General features: G+C 37.6%; 1 protein-coding gene across 3 annotated transcripts; it reads left to right on the top strand.

Moving 5' to 3' along the window:
- The first annotated feature begins 460 nt into the window (after positions 1-460).
- On the top strand, positions 461-22,162 carry nfu1 (NFU1 iron-sulfur cluster scaffold homolog (S. cerevisiae)). Of its 3 annotated transcripts, none has more exons than XM_028799080.2 (8): positions 461-542; positions 10,810-10,925; positions 12,701-12,836; positions 13,327-13,393; positions 19,180-19,294; positions 19,455-19,518; positions 19,934-20,108; positions 21,564-22,162. In XM_028799080.2, the coding sequence occupies exons 1-8, from the start codon at positions 508-510 to the stop codon at positions 21,588-21,590; spliced, it is 735 nt and encodes a 244-aa protein (XP_028654913.1). In that variant the 5' UTR covers positions 461-507; the 3' UTR covers positions 21,591-22,162. The 3 variants fall into 3 exon arrangements, with proteins under 3 accessions (XP_028654913.1, XP_051780247.1, XP_051780243.1); XM_051924287.1 differs by lacking the exon at positions 461-542 and adding an exon at positions 545-567; XM_051924283.1 differs by lacking the exon at positions 461-542 and adding an exon at positions 8,483-8,544.
- Positions 22,163-25,834: the final 3,672 nt, after the last annotated feature.

Here is a 25,834-nt window from a genome sequence, read left to right as displayed (position 1 = left end):
AGAAATTATATTATATTATATTAACACGCCTCAGAATTGGGCACACTAGATTAAATTATACATTATTAAAGATAGGACAGCATCAGTCTGGAGTATGAAGATCGTGTAATCAGAGACTGTAGATCATATTTTATTAGGGTGTGTGGCATATAATTTACGAATTCAATATTTTAAATCCTTGGGAGTGGGTAATTTGACATTAGAACGATTATTGGAACAACTATTAAGGTATGGAGATAAGTTTAACTTGATTCATAGATCCATATTCTGTTATTTAAAAAGTAGACGGTTATTAGAGAGCATTTAATTGGAAATTGCATAGTCATAGGTTTTTCTCCCCTTTCTGCATCACACTCCAGTCCAGTTGGTGGCGGTAATGCACCTTAAGTTGGTTTGCCAACTTCCGTTAAAATAAAAGACTTGTGGGCGTGGCAAGTGTCTATCATTTTCTAGGTAGCCAATGGCTCCGCTTCCTTACTCATTCACGAATGTGTTTCCTGCACAAGTATGGCGTCCTCCAGACGGGTGCTCTTGTTGTTAAGGTGATCTTTTGTGTAATTAATTGCGGTAATTTTACAGTTAGAAATTTTTGAGAAACGTCTCCCACCTCCTCGTTTGTAAAGACATATGTAGGCTAAACGTAACTGTTACATTTCTGTTTCCACTTTTAATTGTAAAGGTTCAATTGCAGTGTCCAATAAGTCAATTAGATTTATCTACGTTTTGCATGCGCTTTTTCAGGATCAAGTGAGTTTGAGAATATTTATAAAATGTTTTACTACACCATTTTCTCGATAAAAATAAAGCAGCAGATAAGAGTGAGACCCACGAACTCCATGTACTTTTCCTTGGGTATCCACACACCAGCCTAACGTTGCACTTGCTCGCACCGGCCCGCGGTGTTCTTTGTATTGTCGCTGGTGTCGCCGCCTTTTTGACCCACTGAGGTCTGGGACAATATTCTGTATATGCTCTTCAGGTCTTTTAACTGGGGATACAACCAATGGCAGTGGAAACAACTTTTAAGACATCCGCCATTGTAGTTATGAATATACAGGAACAGTCTGCAGTCTGTTTATCTCAAATCCTACATCACCTCCTCATAGTCTTTACTCGTTTAAAATACTCCGTCTGGACAGAAACTGTGTGTGTGCGCGCGCGCTCAGCGGGGCAGTCTGCTGCTGGTGGTGATAGTCAAACAGAAGGCTTAAATATGACAGTAGATCTTCACCGACTACCGAAATGAAGGCAATCCCTTGCACGCAGCCCATTGTGTGTCCAGGCCTTTCAGAACGATCAGCACCCGCTAAACGAGTCTTGACTCGGTGACCCCCATTGAGCGATGGATGGCACCTCTCATCAAGTCCTCATAAAGTCGTCTTTTGGCGAACACCACCTGGGCGCCCTGCTCAGCTCAGTATTTAGACTGCTGCTTTGTTTCTTTCTGGATAGAAGCTCACTTTAAATCTTAATAATAATGTCGCACAATACACAATTGGAATTTCATAAACGGACATCTCAGCCCTGAAGAACTGATTTCAGGGAGGTTTTCTCCTTGGGGATTAGGGTAAGGTGGAGGGACAGAACACCCAACCCCTTCAGATCAATTCGGGGTTTATAATTAAATAAATAACGGCCGTATCACTGCTCAGGTTAACTCTTTATTTTAAACAGCATGTTTAGCTGACTTCAGCAGATCCTCATATACCTCAAAATCGTAGCAATGTGTGTTGGTGAGTTGTTTTATGTTTTTTCTTCCTTTCTTCAAGACAGCAGAATCACAAGAGTTTCAGGCACAAGCCGCCCTCTGAATTCTGTTAATCTGGAATGGCTGGTTGTGCTGTACAATAAAAGATGTAAACTGCACCTTTGCTCTGAGCACTTTTTGTTTTAAGACTATTCTGCTGCTATGTGGTAAAAATATATTAATGCATTTCACAAAAAACAATACATTCATAGATAAAAACTGAATAATAGCATATCTGTTACTGTTTTTCCATTTCTGTTAGTAATAATTTTATAGCAAGGAAGCAGAATTATATTTGTTTCATTCATTTGAGAAATAAACTTGCAATCTGCCCATTCACACAAAATTTATTTTGAGTAACCCTTTATGTATATTTTTTTAGTGATCTAGCAACTAATAGTAAATCTAATACAGTATGTAACACCTCAGAACATGTCTTTTGCAATCACTTAAACCACAGCTGACTGTTAAATAGTTGCTGTTACAAAATAACAAGAACTAATGTAACATTATTTCTAATTTATTTCTATTATTTCTTTCATGTAGTCTGATGAACAATTAGTTTTATAATTTTTTTATTTTTTTGGGTACTCCTTCATATGATCATGATGTGTACGTGAACATTGAAAAAGTTAAGTGCAGCACAGTGATGGAGTCTTCCACAAAGGGTTTTCACTCTGTGAGAGAAGAGAATCGTAGAAATGTTAACTTTTTTTTTTGGTACCGTGGTATTGCCAAAATAATTAGGAGGGATTTCTTGGAGATTGGGATTCACTTGCAGAAGTCTGTGAGAAGACATTGATTTCCCGGAACCTCCTGTTGACTTGGGATGTCTGTATTTTGTCCTTCCTCCACTCTATGTTAGACCTCAATTGTCCATCTCTAGTGCCTCACTATATTGAATGTGACCGAGAGTTCCCCGTTTCCCTTTGTGGTAAAATTCTGTGGCTCGCCGCTTTACATTAAAGTTACAGTGCATCCGGAAAGTATTCACAGCGCATCACTTTTTCCACATTTTGTTATGTTACAGCCTTATTCCAAAATGGATTAAATTCATTTTTTTCAACACCCCATAATGACAACGTGAAAAAAGTTTACTTGAGATTTTTGCAAATTTATTAAAAAAATAAAATAACTGAGAAATCATATGTACATAAGTATTCACAGCCTTTGCTCAATACTTTGTCGATGCACCTTTGGCAGCAATTACAGCCTCAAGTCTTTTTGAATATGATGCCACAAGCTTGGCACACCTATCCTTGGCCAGTTTCGCCCCATTCCTCTTTGCAGCACCTCTCAAGCTCCATCAGGTTGGATGGGAAGCGTCAGTGCACAGCCATTTTTAAGATCTCTCCAGAGATGTTCAATCGGATTCAAGTCTGGGCGGGCCACTCAAGGACATTCACAGAGTTGTCCTGAAGCCACTCCTTTGATATAAAACATCCCCACAGCATGATGCTGCCACCACCATGCTTCACTGTAGGGATGGTATTGGCCTGGTAATGAGCGGTACCTGGTTTCCTCCAAATGTGACGCCTGGCATTCACACCAAAGAGTTCAATCTTTGTCTCATCAGACCAGAGAATTTTCTTTCTCATGGTCTGAGAGTCCTTCAGGTGCCTTTTGGCAAACTCCAGGTGGGCTGCCATGTGTCTTTTACTAAGGAGTGGCTTCCATCTGGCCACTCTACCATACAGGCCTGATTGGTGGATTGCTGCAGAGATGGTTGTCCTTCTGGAAGGTTCTCCTCTCCACAGAGGACCTCTGGAGCTCTGACAGAGTGACCATCGGGTTCTTGGTCACCTCCCTGACTAAGGCCCCTTCTCCCCCGATCGCTCAGTTTAGATGGCCGGCCAGCTCTAGGAAGAGTCCTGGTGGTTTCAAACCTCTTCCACTTACGGATGATGGAGGCCACTGTGCTCATTGGGACCTTCAAAGCAGCAGAAATTTTTCTGTAACCTCCCCCAGATTTGTGCCTCAAGACAATCCTGTCTCGGAGGTCTACAAACAATTTCTTTGACTTCATGCTTGGTTTGTGCTCTGACATGAACTGTCAACTGTGGGACCTTATATAGACAGGTGTGTGCCTTTCCAAATCATGTCCAGTCAACTGAATTTACCACAGGTGGACTCCAATTAAGCTGCAGATACATCTCAAGGATGATCAGGGGAACAGGATGCACCTGAGCTCAATTTTGAGCTTCATGGCAAAGGCCGTGAATATTTATGTTCATGTGCTTTCTCAATTTTTTTATTTTTAATAAATTTGCAAAAATCTCAAGTATACTTTGTTCACGTTGTCATTATGGGGTGTTGTGTGTAGAAGTCTGAGGAAAAAAATGAATTTAATCCATTTTGGAGTAAGGCTGTAACATAACAAAATGTGGAAAAAGTGATGCGCTGTGAATACTTTCCGGATGCACTGTAATTTACTGGATTTAGGGAGTCTGTTGTTCTTTGAACATCTTTAATGTAAGAGGTTTTAAGAGGTCTCTTTGATTTAGGAGATGTATAAACCAAATGTAGATATTCATCTCAGTGTTGTTCAGTAAGGCTGCTTTCAATATACCAATAATTCAGTTTATTATCACTGGGCCAAACTCTGACTCTGTAGGGCCACAGTTTTCACAGGTTTTCCTTCCAGCCACTTTTCCTAATTAATAACCAAGTTACTGCTGCTAGTGGAGCAAATTTCACTTTAATTGATATGTTTTTAAGGTTCAGAAGCCTTGTTTTTTTTTTCTTTTTCCTTAATCAGAGGTGAGATGCAATGCGAGCTAAAAAATGAACAGCTAACTCTCAAGCACAGTTCCTGGATGGCCACTGTTTTGACTCCAACCAGCTTCTTAATTAGAAGCCAGATCTTGCTTTTAATGAAACGCTTTATGTAACTCTGTCGCCTTTTAGTGCTCTGTTTCTGCTATTTCCACCACTGTTCATTTTCTTTCTGTTTTGTGAACCAGAATAGATCAATATTTCTGAGACCTTCTCTTATTTCTTTTCAAATATTTTATTGAAACATGCTGTATTTTGAGAGGTGCTCATTAGATTGAATTAGATGCTCATATCGCTTTGCATCTCATTTTTTGGCTGCTGGTTAAAGTGAATAGAAAGAATTAAGGATTATGGATGCTAAAAAGCATCTCAGTTAAACTAAATAAGGCAACGGAGGTCTGTTCCATTAGCAGCAGTAATTGGTTACTAATTAAAAAGTGGGTTGAATGAAAATCTGCAGCCAATGCGGCCCTCCAGGATGTGAGTTTGACACCTGTGTGTTACACTGTAATGAAAAGTATTTGTTGCTGGTCCTAACGGTGAAGAACCTTGCAGCACCTGATGAGTAAATGGCACAATGACCCATCAGATGACAATTCATAGTTGCAGTAATAGTATTATAACTTATATAAAGCGCAATAAAATTATTACTTACATATCCGACCAACATTCAACACATTGCCATTTTCTGGTGCCATGCTAAACTAGAATGAAGTTAAGTACAAAACTTCATAACTCAAATTATTTTACCTCATTAATAAATAAATACTGTATATAAATGTTCATGTTGAAAATTCTTTATCTTCACATAAATATACAAAATATATGAGACGTTGTAAGCACCAATAAGGCTGAATTGCTTGTATCAGTTGATTGGTAGTACGGATGCTTACTTAGACGGGTGGCGTCCTGGTCTCAGATCAAGCTGATAATTGTGTCTAAGATTTCATTTAGTTGTCCACAATCGTAAACTGCCTATTCTGCTGGTGGGGCAGTGAATGCGACAGTGTCATTAGTGCATGGCAGGTGGGCAGACACTGTTGCAGAGTGGTTTGGGGTTTATCACTATGGGAAGTGCTTTCTGTAGGTATTTCTTGTTATTAATATCCAGTGTGCATAGGAGCATAGCTCTGTAGATGAACTGAGCAGTTGTAGCGAGGGTCTTATTGCCTGCCACATTGAAGTGGGCCTTCATGGCTATGATGCTGCCAGTCTGTATGCTCTTCCCCAGAATTTAATCAAATTACACGTATAATGTTACTGTAGAATAATATTGGCTGCTGAAAATTCTTGAAAATGCATCTTTCACTGGGGTGTCTGCTCCAGCAAAATAGATGGGTAAAAATATTAATTGACGCTGTGTATGTGCAATTCTGAGGCTCTGTATTTCAAATTCATCTTTATAGTAAGATGTAACCCTAAACTGGAATTTCTACTATGCATTGTACTTGAAAATGCATCTATGTATCTGTGTTTTCATAAAGGGAGAAATTTGTCTTGTTAAATGTCTGCGTTTTCATTGGTTTGGTCTAGCAGAGAATCTCTGAGTGGCATCTCTGTATCATTTCTGTATATTGGCATGCAACTGTCTGTTAACCTGCCAAGAGCTGAGTCAAGCAACACCCCAGATGCTATGAAAAACCCACACAAACAGAACCAGCATCAAACAAGTTGCTGGGCAGTATTTTTGGCCTGTGGGAGGAATTTGAACATTGGTTTATACACATCAAAGACACGAAAGACGTGACAAAGGGAGAACGTCTACTTGCAATGCAATTTGATTCAAACAGAAATTAAATAAGCACATGTCTACAGTGTGTGTGGTACATACAGCATATCATGTTGTGTAAATTAAGCATGAATGCCACTGCCACTCTGTGTACTAGCCTCATCTATTCATTCCTTTTTTCAAGCTAATTTCCTTCATTGGTCGTTCAAGCAAAATTGAAGAATATTGATAGATGGGATTAATAAAGTATGTATCTATTTATCTAAGGGGAAATTCACATACTCCAGCAGAAGCATACTGATAAAGAAACAATATTAAAAAGTGTCCAGGGAACGAGTCCACATACAGTAAAAGAAAGTGGTAGGAGTGATCAGATAACACTGATGAAGAAATACTGATAAATTTGATGAGGAATGTGAAACATATATTAGGTTGCTAGTTATGAGTTAAACAGGCAAGCTTCAATTCACATACAATTTCACAAAACTGACACTAAAATTGGTGTCAGAGGTGATTATGCAAATGCAAAACTGACTATAAAGAGGTTTTTGGAAGCATAAAGACCTATCTGGAGTTGCGTGATGCATGTAAACTATCGCATACTAGTCAAATAAATTCTGCTTCTGCCTCTCATTCACATTCTTGCAGAGGAGTGCAGTGCCTTTTTAAGTGCATTCATATATAATGCGAGAAGCACCTATTGTAATAGTCCTGTCTGTCCTCATGAAACAACTTGGCCCCAGTGGACCAGATTTGTTGAAAAGTGGCTCACTTACTCTTCAAGGAAATTTGTCAAGATAGTTCAGTTTTCATTGAGATCTGAAATAGATTGTGCTGTACCAAATTTAGAAATTTCCCATTTAAACACTTTGGCAAATTTGAAAACTTGTCTCTCTAGTATATTAAAAAAAATCTTAGGTTGAGACATGATCTTCTCGGAAAGACATATTGATGTCCCGTGAGGCTAGACTTTACAACCTTTGGAAGCAAGCACGTCATGGCCTACTTACAAACAATTTAAAACAAGGTCATGAACATCTAACCTCTCAGTTGTTGGAATACTTTTGGCAGACATACTTCATGTGCTCCCAGCTCTTAAAACTTTTATATGTTCTAGAATGCACGTCAACGACTAAATGGAGAAAAAAAGTGCAGCGTGTCGAAAAGAGACACAAAAGCGTTGGAGGGAAAAGAAGGCAAAAAAGAATGCACAGAAGAACAATAATAATCTATGTGCAAATTCAGAAAATAAGGAAAGTAATAATTAGCATGGACCAAATGGAATTGAAAACCTCGTAGGTCCAATCGGGGTCAGAAAAAAAAGACGTTCAAAAACGTTGGTGCGATACACATGCAGAGCAGGTTAGAGATTATGAAAGCAGTGGAATTCGAAAGGCTCAAAAAAAAAAAAACAAAACGTTGGCACGATACACATGTAGAGCAAGTTAAAGAATATGAAAGTAGTAAAATACGAAAGTTTCAATAAAAAAAAAGAAATTAAAGATCGCATTAGCACAAACAAACGGAAATTATTACTCAATGAAATAACGGAACAGCAAAAAAAGGATTGAATATATGGACATAGGTGGTATGTCAGAAGTATGTTGATATTGTAAGGCTTTAAATTTCATTGGGATTAATAAAGTATCTATCTAAAGTTTAAGTCGGAGATTTGTAGATCATCAAATTCGTGTTGCCTCCCAATGAAGAGGCCTATCCGCGAGAATTAAAAGATTTGTTGTTTGGTGAAAGTGAAATCCACAAACACTACAGACAAGATATCCACGTCTACAATAAACTTTTCTCGATCGCATCATTCAATGCTCAAAACGTAGATTTACACAATAATGGACCATATGCTATGAGAATCTGTGGTCCCACAACAATTAAAGCTACCACAAGTTTAATTTCGAACAAACCACAATTCGGTCAGATGTATATTTATGATCATGGAGAAGCGATGCAACATAGAATCGAAAGAGTGTGCAACAATTCCCATGAAAATAACAATCTCTTTAAATTGTATATCCGGATAATCAAACCCGGGGGTGGGTGAGCAGGGGTGGATCTCCCTAGTCTATATTCAAAGAGAGAAACATTCTGTGACTTAAAACTGAAACAGTAAACTAATTCATACTTTATATTAAGTGCAGTTACATCAACTTATATTTTTCATGTACTTTTTTTCATTTTACTCAGTTTACAGCCACTAGGATCTGAAGTACTAGTTTGTCTTTGGGGTAGTTATGTGTGCAAGCTTATCTGGAAGTAAGTGGAAGAGGAAAGTAATTATGTAAGTGTCGCTCAATAAACATCGACTGAACTAACATGTCCTCACTATTTATGTTACAGTATAAACTACCTCACTGCTGCACTATCAGCAGTACATTATTTTTGTAATGAACAGTTGTTGTCACCCTGCAGCTAAAAGGTCTCTCAATTAATTAATTACATGGGAAAGATGCAGCTCACCTAAATGATATAAAGATAGCATGGGATTAGAAAGGGAGCTGCAATTGACCTGTGGGCAGAAGATCAGATCTGCTGAGCAAGAAACGCAGTTTGCCCAACAGTTTAGCACAAATGGGCTATTTATGCCACAAATGGCAAGAATGGAGCAGAACTATAGCTCGTGCTGTTCTAAAACATTTGGTTAACTGTATAATGTTTGACAAAAGAGTAGGGGTCACATCCTAAAAAGCTGCTTTACCTTCTGTGCATTTCTGAGACTGAAACTCATATTCCGTACCATATTCTAAACCTGATTTATGCTGAGCAGGGTCACAAAGGCCTGAGCCTGTGTCAGCAAGCACAGAGCATAAGGCAGGAACAATCCCCTGTTCAGGGCGCCAGTCCATTAGAGTGAGCACTCTCATACACCCTAGCATAAATTTTGCTGTTGCGAGTCAACCTAATCTGCATGTCTTTGGGCTACGGGAAGAGACTGGAGCACCCAAATAGGTTTCACAAATAGGTTGGCTTTGCAGGTGAATTACTTCTGAAGTACTTCATTCCTATTCCTTATTAAATTGTGACTAAATTAAAAGAAAGAAAAAGATTTTTTATATTGTTTACCTTGTTTCATATAATTTCACTTTGGGCACTTTGTGATTTTGTTACTTGCCATAACACTTCTTGAAACAGCAAGACAACAAAGTTTCTGTCATGTCACAGACTAGGGTGAGGTGGGTTGCTTACTGCTGGAGTGCAGCTTACCTCAGCTCTGTTTGCTTTGCTCATTGTACTGTACATACTTAACCAAAACGACAAATGCCACTAAAAGCTCCCCTAATGGTTAGTTGTTTTATTATCCTGGTAGCCGGCCAACTTATATGTTTCATAGACATCTGTCCACTGATGTATCAGTATGTGTTTTTGTTTCATTTTCTGTTCTGCTTTGACACTTTCATCTACACATTGTACTATTTCTTAATGGCTGATATATAAGTTACAAGTCTCAGCTATCCATAAATTAATAAATCAAATGATTTCTGCTTAAAGTTCTAAATACTAAATTGAAAGCCCTTCTTCATATTGCATCTTTTGTGTTTCATTTGCACTCACTGTCGAAACAGTGAGTGTTTTTTAAAAGCTTCTTTTCTTGTCTATGCCCTTTTAAGTTGTTAATGTATGATAAGAAGACCTATACTACTTACCGTGATGCTTTCTGCCATGCAGAAGTTTTGCAGGAAGCTTTGACATTTGATTATTTAATTTGCCATCTGTGAACATTGTTATCTAAGTGATTACAAAAAAAAAAAGCTCAAAAACTGCATTATTTTTTTGTGAGAATGACATTCCAAAAGGATTTGTGCTTCTATTATATATTGGCTTTTAATAATGCAGTTCTTGCTGTGTTTTGTTGGTTTGTGCTGTAGTCTTGTGTGCTTTGGAAATGTCTTGTGATCAGCATGTGTATCTCTTATAAGGAATTCCCCCCAGGGTGACACAACCCTCGGCTGCTCATCCTCCTTGAGACAGCAGTAGGGTATGACTGCTTGGCATTGTGATTACAAAATCTCAAGGGATGATAAATAGCTGAATGTGGCCATCACACTGAACAAACTCCTCAGCAGGGATGGCGTGCTTTGTGAAAAGGGCTATGTTGACAACCTTATAATTGTTGTGGATACAAGTGTGGCAAGCTCACATAGAATCTATATTTTCTAACTACTAAAAAGTACTTAGAAATCAAAAGATTAAACAAAGACAATTGTACCCGAGTGAACAGTCCTGCCATTAAATAAAAATATGTCGGTGAAAAGTAATCAAAACAAATTTGTGTTTGATATGTTCAGGTGGCAAAACTCCTAAAATGGACACTCAAAGTGAAGTTTAATGTGTAAATAGAATTTACTTTTTTGACAAAAAAAAAAAGTTGACTAATAACTTCACAATTTTAATTTTGAACATGCGCGTCTGTAATAAAAGCAGACCGGAGCAGGATGCATAAGTATAATCCAGTGACATCTGTAATCTGTTAAATGATCTGATAGATTTCCAAGACACTGTTTCCATACTATTGGTATTAACCTGCACTTTCTTTTTTCCCCTACAGGATTCCTTTACTGTCACTACCCAGGTGCCGGTTCAGTGGAATTAACCGGTATGTTGTCAAGCAGCATGATACCTCCAAACTGTATCGCCCCATGATGACTACTCTGCGTATGCCAGGTGGGGAGAGAATGAAGCTTTTTCCATTTAATTGGGGAAATCTGAAGGTTTGTTGATTTCTTGCAAACATTAGCATATTGGCTTTTTTTCACCTATGACTGTAAAGTCAGCATTCATACATTCATCATCATGGACAAGGCAGGAACAAGTAGCAGTGAGAAGCCCAATTCATTGCAAGGCAGGCCTGTACACCCAACCACTCATGCTGAGCCAGTTTAGGGACACTAGTTAACCTAAGAAATCAGAAAACATTTAAAGGTAGAGAATCTCTTATCTGTTGCTCCAATACACAATAATCAACTTTTTCCGTCTTCTCAGACTTACTCTGTGTTCAATTTACACAAAATGCTCCGGATTAAAACACTTTGACATCTTTAACATATTTGCATCATATTAACAATTATGCTCCAAATTTAAATTTCCAGCTTTTTCCTGTATACAAATTAGAAAATTTGTTAAAATAAACCTACCCTACTTTCCACAAGTCAACCCATATCAATCCCAGAGGCCATACTGGTTATTCTTGATGAATGCTTAGACAGCGTTTCAGTGATATGTAAAACTATTTAATAGATCCTTTGGAATGGTGGGAAAAGGACGTTTCAGTTAGCATCTCGGAAAAGAAATGGAACTCAGCCTTACATAAAATTAACTCTAGTTCTATATGCACCAAGCATTCCATATTTCATCAGGACCCACCCTGTAAGTGCTGACATCTAGCTTCAGCATCACTATGCTTTGGGAATGCATTAAATTAATGTCATTTTGGATAAAAATTCTTTCTCAGACAGCCTTAGCATCACAATCACTACTAGTCCATTGATGGTGATATTTGGTCAACTCCAGGATGGAGTTAAAGTGCATAGGGTATGTCCAATGTAATAGCCTACGCTACACTACCACCATACACATTTATTTTGCTCAACTGGAAGTATCCCAACCCATCTTCTATAAGTACAGTAAGTAATGTTCTCTATTATCTCAAATTAGAAGAAATCAAATTCTGTCTTAGAAGATGTGTTCAAGAACTTTTTAAAACATTGCAAGAAATCATTAATATTATTTTACAATAAGCATACTGGTTTGTGATTCATTCTGTTATGCTACGACTAGTTCTATGATATTTAAAAAGTTAGATTTTCTTTTGCTAATGTCTCTTTTTTCTATTGTGCGGAGGGTTGAATATCATTTTGTTTGCTTTTGTTTCTGATATTTTTCCTTTTTATTTGTTTTTTCTTTATTTTCTCTGTATTAATTTTGAAGTAAATGGTAGTATCCACACCTCAGTGACTTGTGAGGTGCTAAGTGTAAGTACAGGACAGCGTTTACTTACTAAGGGAGTTATCTGTAAGGGCACACACAACTTCATTTGTTTCATAAATGTTTCAAGTAGGGGTTTTTTTGGGGGGGAGAACTGTTGCCATCGATCTGTACAAAAAGCAATTACACATTTGCTGTCATTTTTTTCATAAAAATAAAAATAAGCAAAGGAAACTAATGAAGCAAATCTTGTAATGTGACTGCAAAATGACTTTTTTTAAGCTGAGATTGTCTCAACTCGGTGAAACTGAGTAACATAAAGAAAGGAGACAGGCAGAACACAATAAGACCATACCAGAAGACTTGCTTGAAAAGTCATCATTTCTGTCTTGTCTAACTTATTTTTATTTGTAATGCTGAGTTTCAGAGTTTATAAATAATAGTTATTAACTTAAATGAAATATGTATGCTTTTACACATTGCTCTTATTCTCTTGTTGCTTTAATTTCTTCTAGCAAGGACAATGTTTATTCAGACACAGGAAACACCAAACCCCAACAGTCTCAAGTTCATCCCAGGCTGCTTGGTTCTGCAATCTGGAACTATGGACTTTACAAATTCAAGCACTGCTGTGTGCTCTCCCCTGGCAAGGTATATTAATTATATTGTTTAGTTAAATGGAATTCTGTTAGATAGCCTCACTCTTAGCTGTCTTGCTTATATTGCCTGATCTTTGTAACTATTCTAATTATTCTCTTACTGACAAAACATGTTTTTGTTTCTGTTTTGTGAACACCACTTCTGGGTAATTCTATATACTCAAATAACAGCATATATTGGGAACACTACTAATCCTTTTAAATACCTATACTTGAAAGGGCTCTTAGACAAATGCTTTCTATTCAGCATCCATCTATTAATGTGACAATTTGAGCTATTGTATGCGGTTAGTTTGTCGACATCTGTACTTATTTTAATATATTGCAGTTTCTCCTGGCTTCTTGTACTTCATATTAATAGCCACCCTACAGTGTGCTTTTCAGGGTATTCATTATTTTTAAGAGAATTGGCAGCACCTACTGGTAGACATTTCTTTCCATTAGGTACACAAGTATAACTGAGATTATTGTTTATCCTCCAGGCAGCTTTTCCGAATTGAAGGTGTGAAGAGTGTATTCCTGGGGCCAGACTTTATCACAATAACAAAGGTGATGTATTTCTTCTGTCTTTAGTAAGACCATCTGACTTCCTAATCACATTCTTATGCATGTCTTATGTTTAATGCACTTTGATTTTGAAGACACTGAAAAGCCTTTTTAAATGTTTCATTATCCACTGATAATTTAATTATTTTGATTTTAGATCATTAGATAGACATTAGATAATGTACAATGTAAATCCACTAGCTGAAAAGTGAATGCACTCTGTATTTTATGCAGCCAGGGTATATACCATGTGAAAGACCCAGATAGAAACATCACATTACTTGGATGCTTCAGCATTGCAAATTGATACTTGACATTAGCAGCTGTATTGCAAAAGGGATAAACAGGCATGCGGTTTTAAAAAACTGAAGTAACTCTGTTACCACACCAATAAGAGCTCAAAACGAAGCCTCCAAAAGACCTACACTCATCTTCCTGCTGATTGCTGTAGCTTGTTTTCCTTACAATAAACTGATAAGGAACTAAAAGCCTTTATTATTATTTCTAAAGTCATTTTTTTCTAATTTAACATCCTAATTTCCCATTTACATTCTCCTGTGTTCAGAACAAAAATACCTGCTGGAGAGGAGTTTAAGTCTGACGTCAGTGAAGTTTTGCCCTTTTTCACATGGTAAAAAGAAGTAAGAAAAATACAAAATACCTCTCTGAGCTTGACTGTTGCCAAACTGAGATAACCCACTTTCACATGTGAGTCGACAGCAATCTCTGCTAGCACTCATAAGTCAAGTTGGCACTTTCGTGCTGCCATCTTGATTGAGAAGTTAACTACTAAACTACTAACTAAATTATGAGACATTTTTGTGTTTTTCCTTTTTCTTTTTTGTAGTGGAGAAAATGAGACTGAATCCCAGAAGTACTATTAACTGGTGATAACACGAAAGCAGTCATTAATAAAACATGCTGCTAGTTTATGATATTGTCTAATTATATCTAAAATGCAATCTGGCTAGGTATCTAAATTGTTTAACTGTTTACAATCTATTAAAGATAGTCTATAACTTTGTTTAAACTACCATTAGGCTATAAAAATCATTTGAATCTGCTTTTTGACTGTAAATGTCTTATTAGATACTCATTTAAGTAAAAATCTTTTAAAAAAAAAAAAAAAAAAAAAAAAAAAAAATCCACATAAGTTGAATTGCCTTGCATTGTTTCAACCACAGGATCAATGTACTCCAGCAGGCGTTTCAGTATATTTAAATATAAATATGTTAGCATTTTTAGCTATGTGTTATAAATAGATATTGAGCACTTCTATGTATACTATATGAATAATATGGTACATGTCAAAAGGTTTGTGGACACTTGGCCATCATACCTGTATGAGCTTGTTGGACATCCCATTCCAACAACATGAGCATTAATATGGAGTTGCATCCCACTTACCTACCCCTTTGTTGCAATAACACTCTTCATGGAAGACTTTCTACAAGAATTTGGAGGTTTCTTTTTTGAGGAAATTGTGCCTAATCATCCAAAAGAGCATTTATTTGTGTGATGAAATACTGATTTAGGGTGAGAAGACCTGACTCACAATCAGCATTCCAGGTCATCACAAAGTTATTTAGTAGGGTTATGGTCAGGGCTCTATGTAGGCAATACAAGATGCTCCACATAAAACTCATCAAAACCATGTCTTTATGGACCTGGTTTTGTGTTCAAGGGGACAGTTATGCTGAAACAGAAAAGGTCTGTCCCAAACTGTTGCCTCAAAGTTGGAAGACCACGGTTATCTAAAATGTCTTTGCATGCTGTAGCATTAACAGTACCCATCACTGGAACAAGGGGGCCTATCCCAAACCATGAAAAATAGCCAAAGACTATTAACCCACCCTCACCAAACATTCTTGTAGGTACTGTGCAGTCCAGAGGGTAGCATTTTCCTGGTGCCTGCCGATCCTGTATTCATCCATCTCACTTCCAGATCGTGAAGTGTGATTTATCACCCTGGAGAAGATGTTTTCACTGCTCAAGAGTCCAATGGCAACCTGCTTTACCCAGCTCTTAATGAATGGCTCAGCCACACTTTCAATAAATGGCTCAGCCGTTGTGATGATAGAATCATTTAAGTTTCTCGGAACTGTGCTGTTACAAAACCTTAAGTGGGACAATAAAATCACATACATTATTAAGAAAGCCCATCAGAGAATGTTCTTTTTGCGTCAGCTGAGGAGATTCAATCTCCCTCAAGCAGTATTGATCCAATTCTGCACAGCCATTATTGAGTCCATTCTGACCTCATCCATAACTGACTAGTTTGGTGCTGCCTGTTTTCAGGCTAAGGCCAATATGCAATGCTTCATCAATGCTTGTGAAGGGATCATAAGCTGTAACTTAATGCACATTGAAGTCCTATATGAGTCCAGGGTAAGGAAGAGGACTGCAAAGGTAATTGCTGATCCAACTCACCAAGGGCATCACCTGTTCCAAAGACTTCCCTCTGGCAAATGTCTTTGTGCTTTGAAAGCTAAAACAACCCATAACTTAAACAGTTATTCTTACTAATCAGATCTGAGTATCTACTCAGTATCTATATATACTTGCACACTAGACTGCCTGAACATTTTAATCCTACTGTGTCTATTTTTTTTGTATTGCCCTTGTAAGCTTTATCATATTTTATCATTTTATATTTCGTCTTCTTATATTTATCTTTTGTATTCTTAGTTGGCCTTGTATGTTGCACCAATACTATCAAGACAAATTCTTAGTACATATTCGAGTACCTGGCCAATAAAGTGAATTCTGATTAAGAGAAAAAATTATATTGCATGTGGTGATTTTAGGCTGTGTGTAGCTGCTTGGCCATAGAAACCCATTTCATGAAGCTCCCAACACACAGTTCTTGCACTAATGTTGCTTCTAGAGCCAGTTTGGAGCTCTGTTATGAGTGATGCAACAGAGGAGAGGCAATTTGTATGCATGATGCACTTCATCACTCAGACTGCCTGCTCTGATAATTAACGTGGTCTATCACTTCGTAGCTGAGCTGTTGTTGCTCCTTGATGCTTCTGCTTCATAATAATAGCATTTGCAGTTAACCGGGGCATATCTCGTAGAGCAGAAATTTAATGTACTGACTCATGGCAAAGGTGGCATCCTATGACAGTGCCACATTTAAAATCACTGAGCTCTTCATTACGAGCTAATCTATAACCAGTATGTCTCAATGCAGATTTCATGGCTGTGTGCTTGATTTTATGCACCTTTTACCAATGGGTGTGGCTAAACACCTGAGGCCTCATGTATAATGCCGTGCGTAGAACTCACACTATAACATGGCGTAAGCACAAAAGCGGGATTGTGCGTACGCACAGAAAAATCCAGATGCAGGAATCTGTGCGCACGCAAACTTTCACGTTCTTCCACTACATAAATCCCGATCAGCGTGAAAAGTAACGCACGTGCACGCGCCTTCTGTCCCGCCCCAACTCCTCCCAGAATTACGCCTCTTTGAATATGCAAATCAATATAAATAGCCTTCTGTGAAAAGACAATGGGAAAAGCACAGGGGAAAATATAAGAATTTCAGCGAATACCAAGTGGAGGCAAAGGAAAAACGTACTATTTGTTGGTTTAAACAGTGGTATAATCAACAAAAGAAAGTTGATCGAGTGACAAAGTGTCGGAGAAACTCGAAAGATCAAGTTCACAAAGTCGCACAGTGCCCGAAATAAAAAAGAAATCACATATCAAAGTCGCCGTGAAAAGGCAAGTCGTAGCCCACCGTCTGAGTGTCATATGAAAGCTTATTAGGGTACAGACAAAAAAATATACACACAGTGGGGAAAAAAGCACGAAATGTCAACTTTAATCTCGAAATTTCCACTTTAATCACGTAGTTTATTTTGCCATTAAAGTAGAACATCATAAACTTCATCTTAAAATCGTTTTTTTTTACTAGTTTCTCAAGTTGCACGTTAAATGCTTTGTTCTGTGTTTGATCTTCTATGTGCTCTGTGTGTGAATCACTACGTGCTTCCGTTCTTTCTCTTTCTCCGACAGGACACAGAATCCATTACATTCGAGATATTACAGCTCTCTGAATAATTAAAATACTGAGATTTATACGTGATATCATTTTTATGATGATAGGAATGAAAGCATGTTATTAAACATGGGAACATGGTGGCGCAGTGATTGTTCATATCTCACGCAAGAGGCTTGCTGCACCATGTGTGACCTTCGATGAAATAATTTATTACAGAAGTACTGTCTCTTTCAAACGTACTAACCTCCAATTCCTGTCCTTACTTTTCTTTCTCCAAAAACCCAATCGCCACACAATCAGCTCTGTAATAGATGTTAAGCCATTTGTAAGCTTAGAACGCCGATTCTTCAAAACTTTTAAGGAACATTGAAATATCTTCGTAGTACATGTATAATTATTCTATTCGTCTATCCTTCCAGTGTCGCGTCAGCACCAGCAAGAATATAGCGCAAGGCAGGAGCTATCTGTGAACTAGCTAGTGCTGCAGCACCGTGTCCTCACATGTTTAATTATTAACAATACAGATTATTTAAATGAAGTTAAAGTTTTATCTGTATACTATAAGCAACATATTTTGCTGCATTTCATCTTAAAAATGATATTGTCATCATACGCACTTTATAAAGTAGCGCAGGTTGTGCAATATTAATATTATAACTGTAATGTAAGTTTACAGTGAGGTGATTGTACTTATAAGTACAAACAGTTCTACAAGGAGCACTTGATGGACTGATTGAGTGCGTTTCTTGTTCTTGGGATGAAATTGTTTCTGAAACGCGAGGCCCGTACAGGAAAGGCTTTGACGCTTTTGCCGTGGTTGAGGTAGTGTGTACTTGAAACTGTATACCGATAATTCTCTTTCCGATCAGCTGCTGCTGTGATTCACACTCAGATACAGTGATATAAATACTCTGAGTGGTGCAGTGAGAGTAATATGGAAAAAGATGATCCGCAGTGGCAACCCCTAACGGGAGCAGCAAAAAGAAGAACAAGATGCAGTGAGCGTAACAATGCTAAAGCAGTTATGGTATTTGGAATACTATGGCTATTCCCTGGACCATTATATTGCTACATGTTAATTACAATCAGATGCATTACACTAATAAACAATATGCAGTTAATGTCAGTGTATTTATAAAGCCGCGTCAGGAATGTGAAGCTAAGAAAGAAAGGATGAGCACACAGGAACAGTAGCACTGCTTTGACGCTGGGTGCCGCCAGTCTGCAAAACCGAGCGGAGAACTTGCGTATGCCAAGGTATGAGTTACCGTGGAAATGTACGTAGCTTTACGCCAAGTTTAGGTTTTATACATCGCGATTTGAGCGTGGAAACGTTCGTACGCAACATTTCTGTGCGTACGCACCGTTTATACATGAGGCCCCTGAACTGAACAATTTGGAGGATGTCCACATTCTTTGGTCATATAGTGTATATCATCCATTTATTGAACCTGCTTCTGTGTGAACAAAAATGACAGTTGTCAACAGATGTGTCCTATAATGCCTTTGCTCATATTCATGCAAAAGATGAATATCCACTGAAATTATATTATTTCAGGGCACTGTGTTAAAGCAGAACAGTCTTCTAGAGTATTCTGAATTAAACTGGAATTCACTCTAATTTTGATAGTTGCAAAAATAACTTGTGTGTGTTTAGTATGAAGTAGCTAAGTTTAGGTTACTGAAGCTATACTATGTTAACACTTTTCATTGTTTTCCTCAATAATGGCTCTTGAGCTTGTGTAAGTTATTGTACTTTTTGATACTCTATTTTAAGGTAGATGATGAGCACGAATGGAAGGTAATCAAACCAGATGTGTATGCCACTATTATGGATTTCTTCAGCTCAGGGCTGCCTGTGGTGACTGAGGGAACTCCCAGAATAGACACAGGTATGATAAAGAGTAGAGTAAAGGAAGAAAAAAGACATATGTAAATGGTGCTTAGACCATTAACACAAAGCTTTTCTTCATTTATTTTTACACATGCACTTTTTGTAAATTAACTCTTTTAGAAACCCTATTTCGCTATATTTTCTATCACTCTTTAAAGCTGCTTCAGAAGATGATGATGAGATTGTTTCCATGATCAAAGAGCTTCTAGACACACGAATAAGGTAATGAAACTAACACTATCCTTCAGATATAGAAACAGTGCTTCTAATAAGAGGCGGAGTGGTGGCTCTGAGGCTAGAGATCTGCACTGGCAATCGGAAGGTTGCCGGTTCGAATCCCGTCAATGCCAATAGGGACTCTGCTCTGTTGGGCCCTTAAGCAAGGCCCTTAACCTGCAATTGCTGAGCGCTTTGAGTAGTGAGAAAAGCGCTATATAAATGCAAAAAATTATTAAAAAAAAAAATTATTATTATTATTATTATTATTAAGATAATATTTTAGAAGAGATTTGGCTTTTGTAATGTTCATGGTGACATTTGGATAGTCTTATCAAGTTCTAAATAACTCTATGTAACTTAAAGGCCTATATTTCTGCCCTGGGCACATAGCCTTACTTTGTTATTCTTTATGGCTTAGACCCACAGTACAAGAAGATGGAGGAGATGTTCTTTACCGGGGTTTCAAGGATGGAATTGTAAAGCTGGAGATGCAAGGTTCCTGCACAAGCTGTCCAAGCTCAATTATCACCCTGAGAAATGGTATCCAGAATATGCTGCAGTTCTACATCCCAGAGGTGGAGGGAGTGGAACAGGTATAACAAAATGTGAACCAGTAGTCATGTCCCCTGTAGTCGATCAGCCCTATCCCTTAGGTTCCCTTATTTAGAATACTGTGACAAATAGAAGTTTTTTTATATTAACCCCAGCTTGATATTCCCATCCCACAAGGTTCATCCTACAATGTTTTTTATTTCCCTCTTGCAAGGCCAGTGCAGCTACTTAACCTTTTCACCTTATCAGAGGTGTAGATTCAGGCTTGTAGTATGTTGCTGAGTCCATTCACCACATCTCTATAGTTTTTGTAATGTATAGTTTCCAGTTTGTTTTGCATGCTTTTATTGGATTTAGTTTATCTTCTAAATACAGATAAGTTGTCAGTCCATCACAGGACTGTACATATCACGCTTGCACACATCCATACCTGCGTCCACACACAGCCAATTTGAAAATTCCAGTCAACCTAACATGCACATTTTCGGGGCGGTACAGGAAAAAGTGATGCAGACATAAGCAGTACGTGAAAACTCCAAACTCCACACAAGCAATGAGTGGGCACAGGAGTCAAACTCGGGACACTAGATCTGTGAGGCAGAAAAAATGCATCTTATTTTTTTGAAGTTAGTAAGTATATTTTATGTTTATTCCATACTGGTATAAAACAAGAGGAAAAGATGCTCAAACAAAGGAAAATGTGTGCAAGAGTGTGTGTGTGTGTTTTATACAGTTTTGCCTTTAAATGGAACATTGTAATCCAGTGCATGGTTAATTTGTTTTCATCTACTCAATAATTTTCATAATTTGACTTTGAATTGCCTTTCAGTTCATAAAACTAACAGCACTACAGCAGATTGAGGTCTACCACTTACCTCTTTTGATGTAATGCTAAATGAGTATTTGAATAGATGTCTGAAAATACTATGGGCTGCTATGACTTGCACGGTTACAAGACACTGTGTCCAGTATTACATGCATTTGAAAATTATATGTTTTGGGCTAATTCTATTGCATTTTTGGCCTAATGATTTAAAATGATCAGTTACAGGAATGCAGTATTTGGTAGATACACACTGACATGACAGATGGTCATTCCTTGATGATCTGTGTAAGAGCCAGCTAGTTTCCTGTCACATGTAAATAATATTCACAGTCACAGAATTATAACTGGTGCTTCTACACTTACAAGAAGTCATTTTTATTGGCCTATATGTTCTGTCGGAAAAAATTCCTGTGGACTACAATCAGAAATTTGATTTCACTTTGCATCTCAAAAGGCCACCATGATGGTGAGTCTACACACATTGCACACCCATTTCTGATGTTGTGTGGAAGTAAAAATAAAATCCATACCACACCATTTTCCAAGTCCAATTTATCCTAATCTATCCTTAAAATGGGGTTCTTTGGCACATTGTGTAAAGATCCTCAATAAAACAGCTGTCTTTCAACATTTTGTGCATCTTATTAATACTCATTTGTACTGATTTTAGGTCCGAGATGAAGAAGAATCAGAATAGACAACTCATCATGAGAATTAAGATTTGTGCAGTTTGCACCCTTGTTTGCAGTTAAACTGTGTGCCTACTGTATTTACCATTTATTTGGTGCCTGCTGCTTATCACCAGTAACATGTGATTCAACGGTTTTTCAAGTTTCTTGCTGTTCCATTTGAAACACATCCAACAAAGACTTTACCTGTAAAGCCTCATGTTCAGCAAAGTATTCTGGTTGTGTGCCTAAGAAAATGACTGCACTTTGACCTAGTAATGGGAAAAAAGATCACTGGAGCTTATGAGGATGGAGCAGTGAAGTACCCGTGTAGACCCATGTACCTCTGGTTTTATAAGGGTGTTCTCCATTTGTCACTTGGCTTGTTTTTCAGATGTGTGCCTCAAGTAAATAATGGACATGTTTTGTTTAACATCATAAACTCTAAAGGCCAAAATGGCATCCCAGGATCACTTGAGTAGGGTGAATTGTGATGTAGTGAAAACTACCAAATGTGATTTTTTTTTTTTTTTTAATATGGTGGTCATACTTTTTGAAAATGTATGGGTAAAAAAAATACCCAAATGTGTATGAAATAGAAGGGTTATCTTTGTACACAGTGGTGCTTTTGAAGCATTTTGTTGCTTTTCAGTGATACCTTTATACTTTTTGACAAAGTTCTTCATTTTGCATTTTATTCGGTTAAAATGTTTTATTTGACCAATATCTAAAAATGGAAGATCCAGTAATATGTGGATTTGTGTGGGATTGGTGAGTAAAACCTCATAAGTGATTGTTCTAAATGTTGTCTGCCATTGAAGATACTGTAAGCTCTCTTACTCAGACACTCAGCTTTCAACCTTTGTGGAAATCTTGAGACATTCACATTCATTTTTTTTTGCTGCATTTAATTAAAGACATCTTGTGTCCTAAATGAAAACAAAAAAAATAGTGTTTCAGGATCTCTTAACACATACTGCTCCTGACCAGCCCACACATACAATATGACTGCTGATTTTTATTTCAACAAACTTCAGTAATTAGACATTTTCTAAGCATCTTTGACCCTCTTTGTTTGTTGTCAATTAAGGAATATTTAGTAGTGTCATTTTATTTTAGCAAGTTTTATAGTAGATCAACTCAGTATGCTTCATAGTTTATCAAATATTTTCCAGTATTAGTTTTATGTTGTATTAGAGAAAATGAAAACAAAATCTTGGTGCAAGATATGGAGGCTGCATACTACTGTGTGACAGCAGTTCGTGTTGGAATTTATAGTTGAGTGAACTCGTGCCTTCTGGCCTGATTGACAGTGTATGCTCAGAGGGAGACCAGGTAAATCCCCGTGATTGTGGTTGTACTACATGTTTGATGGTGGACTATCATAGCTCCTATTTTTCTGTATATAAGCAAAGTTTTAGTTCAGTAGGATTAATGATGCTATAGGTAATTGTCACCTTTGCTGGAGCTCACAACTTGTGCTTTTTTAATGTGTTAATCAACAACACAGAAGTCAAACATGAAAACAGGGAATTAGTATAAAGTCTTAAAAAAAATTTTCAACATATTGATAGTCTGCGAGTCCATTTTAATGCAGGATAACTGCCTAGTCATCTGTGGTTATGTCTTGGCACCTTGAGCCATGAATAACAGGCTCAAAGAAATGCCTTGTGGTTATATATATATTATATATATAATATATATTTGAACGGTTTGATTAAAATTATAAATATATATTTAAACAGTGTGTGTGTGTATGTATGTGTGTATATATATATTTTTTTGGCTACTTGAAACAGCATACAAGTATCATTTAATGCTGTTAAACCCTGCTGAATTATACTAAATATTCAGTTCACAGTTCTTTCCTATCTTTTGGCAAATAGTGATGGGTTTTGTTCCCACTTCATGCAACCTTGACTAACAGACACATTGATACTTTTTGTCAGTGTTTAACAAACCATGGCCATTATTGCATAGCCGGTGAGTTTTTCTTTCATCTGGATATTTTTTTACGTTAGAACTAGAAACTGTGAAATTCCTACTTTAAACATCCTGCCCGATTGGATCAGCACAGTGCGAAAAGTATGAGGACCAAGAATCTGTATAGAGATATAGTAATGAGGATGGGTGTTTGTCAATTTCATAAACTCCTTAATAAGGTCAATGGAAGAAAGAACCTGTCCTTGAAGAAATAGACACAATACAGTAGCCATCTACACATTTGCAGTCACTCATGCCTTGCCAAATTAAAGCTAACATACAAACCTCAAATATCTTCGGAATGTGGAATCAATGAACATTTTATATCAACATAGTGTTTTATTCTGGTAAATACATGGTTCAAATTATCCTGTAGCTCAACATGGATATATTTGAAACTCTGTATCACTCATGGAATGTTAGAAATTTGAATAATTTAACTTCTTTGTGTAAATAGTGCTCTCCTCTGAATAGACACTCATCATGCCTTTACAGACTGAAGATGGGATAGTTTTATGTGGCACTACAAACTGGGTCTGGTCTGTCTTTGTTCTACATATGTTCCATAAATTGTAGTGTTTATTACGGAAAAGTGACCCAAGGGAAACAAAGTACTAGACAAATTAAAGAAAGGGAAAAAAAAAACCCTAGTTGTGCCACTAAGCTTCACTTTACAAAGTCTACTTCCCGGGATGGCTTTCCCACAATCTGCTATCACAGAATCTTGAACAACACATTTTCTCCAGTTTGATGACCTGTGGGCCCCGTCGCTTGGCATTACCTGTTTTCCAGGACATCAACACTCATGTACTGATGGACTAGTGCAGTGAGGACAGATGCAACAAAGTTGGGAGCATGCGCTGATAGCACACAACGAACCGCCCCGATTGAGACCCAAGTGCACCTCGGCACCACACTGGAACAGTGTGAGGTTTTTTACAGTGGCTGGAGTGCCAATCCTGCCACCAACCCCCAAGTTTCCTCTGTAAGTTGGAGGACCTGCTTGCAGGGCTGGATGCAGATAAATGTTGCACCCAAGATGAAGCAATTACAGGTTAAAGGCCTTGCTCAAGGGCCCAACGGAGTAGAGTCACTTCTGACGCAACAAGGTTGATGTAAATGTGCAAAATACAGTTTATTCCAATTCAACAAATCAAAAAATGCCCAAACATGTTCAAAAGTGTGCAGCTGTTAAATTTATATCAATCAATAAATCAAAAACATAAAACATGATTCCCCACTTTCTTCCTCATCTGTCTGTGCGTCTCTCTCAATTCTCTGTGCTGGTCACATCAGATCTCCTCAGTGGGGCTCAGACAGCAGCAAGTGTGGTCAACCATTGTTTGGCTTTCATTCTCTCCGGTCATCACTGTGATGCTGAAAGTCTGGCACTATTGTCCCACCACCATCTTTTGGCATCTGTGGGATGACTCTCAAAGCCTTCAGCCACTCCTACTCCTTACAATGTTCAGGAGGAACAACCTCCATGTGATGCACCATTCCTCTCCTTCGCCACAGGACCTCCCGACCACCATGATTCTTGTCCACTACACCATCTCACACTTCCAATATCTGTTCTTTTTTTTCTCTTCAGTAGTTTTTTCATTGATATTTTCTCAGTTTCTTTCTGAAGTGATTCCTTCTCTGGCCTACTCAGACCCTTTTTATACCTTGTGGGTATAGGTGCTTTCACTAATGACCCACAGAGCACCAGTGAGGAATGGCTGTGCTGATCGTGCTTGCAAATTAACAAGCAATTGGCCAATTTCCTCATTGCACATCATGCCGCCACACCCATGAAGTCTGAGATGCTCTGTTTTTATTAAAATCTAAGCACTGCCACAGACCCATAAGTTGCTTCACAAAAAATTGGCACAGCAGTCTGCAGAAACAAGAGAAGGAGGTTGTTTTTGTGTTTTTCTCCACTCTGTTATTATGCAATGGTTTGTTTTACTGGTGCCAAGGCCCTCTGCTAAAAGATGTGAAATAGGTGAAAAAGATAAAATTTAAAACATCTCACTGTTTTCAGCTATTGTCAGAAAATGATTCCTAGAAGGCAATGGATTGATCTGTCAGCTTTGTAAACTGGAATGTTAAAGGTTTCAAGTCATCATCTTAAGAGGAAAAAAATGCTCTCACATCTTATATCTTTATGATAGTATTTCTTTTATAGCAGACTCACTTAACAAGTAAGGACGAGTGTTGGCTGAAAAGTCTCAATAGTTTAGGGTTTTTATTCTAATTATGATAAGAATACCAGAGGTGCAGGAATTTTAATTTACTAAACAAT

Source organism: Erpetoichthys calabaricus, chromosome 1 (genome assembly GCF_900747795.2).
Source record: "Erpetoichthys calabaricus chromosome 1, fErpCal1.3, whole genome shotgun sequence".
NCBI lineage: Eukaryota > Metazoa > Chordata > Cladistia > Polypteriformes > Polypteridae > Erpetoichthys > Erpetoichthys calabaricus.
The sequence above is the reverse complement of the archived record's forward strand: the minus strand, read 5'-3'. Positions and strand labels throughout refer to the sequence as shown.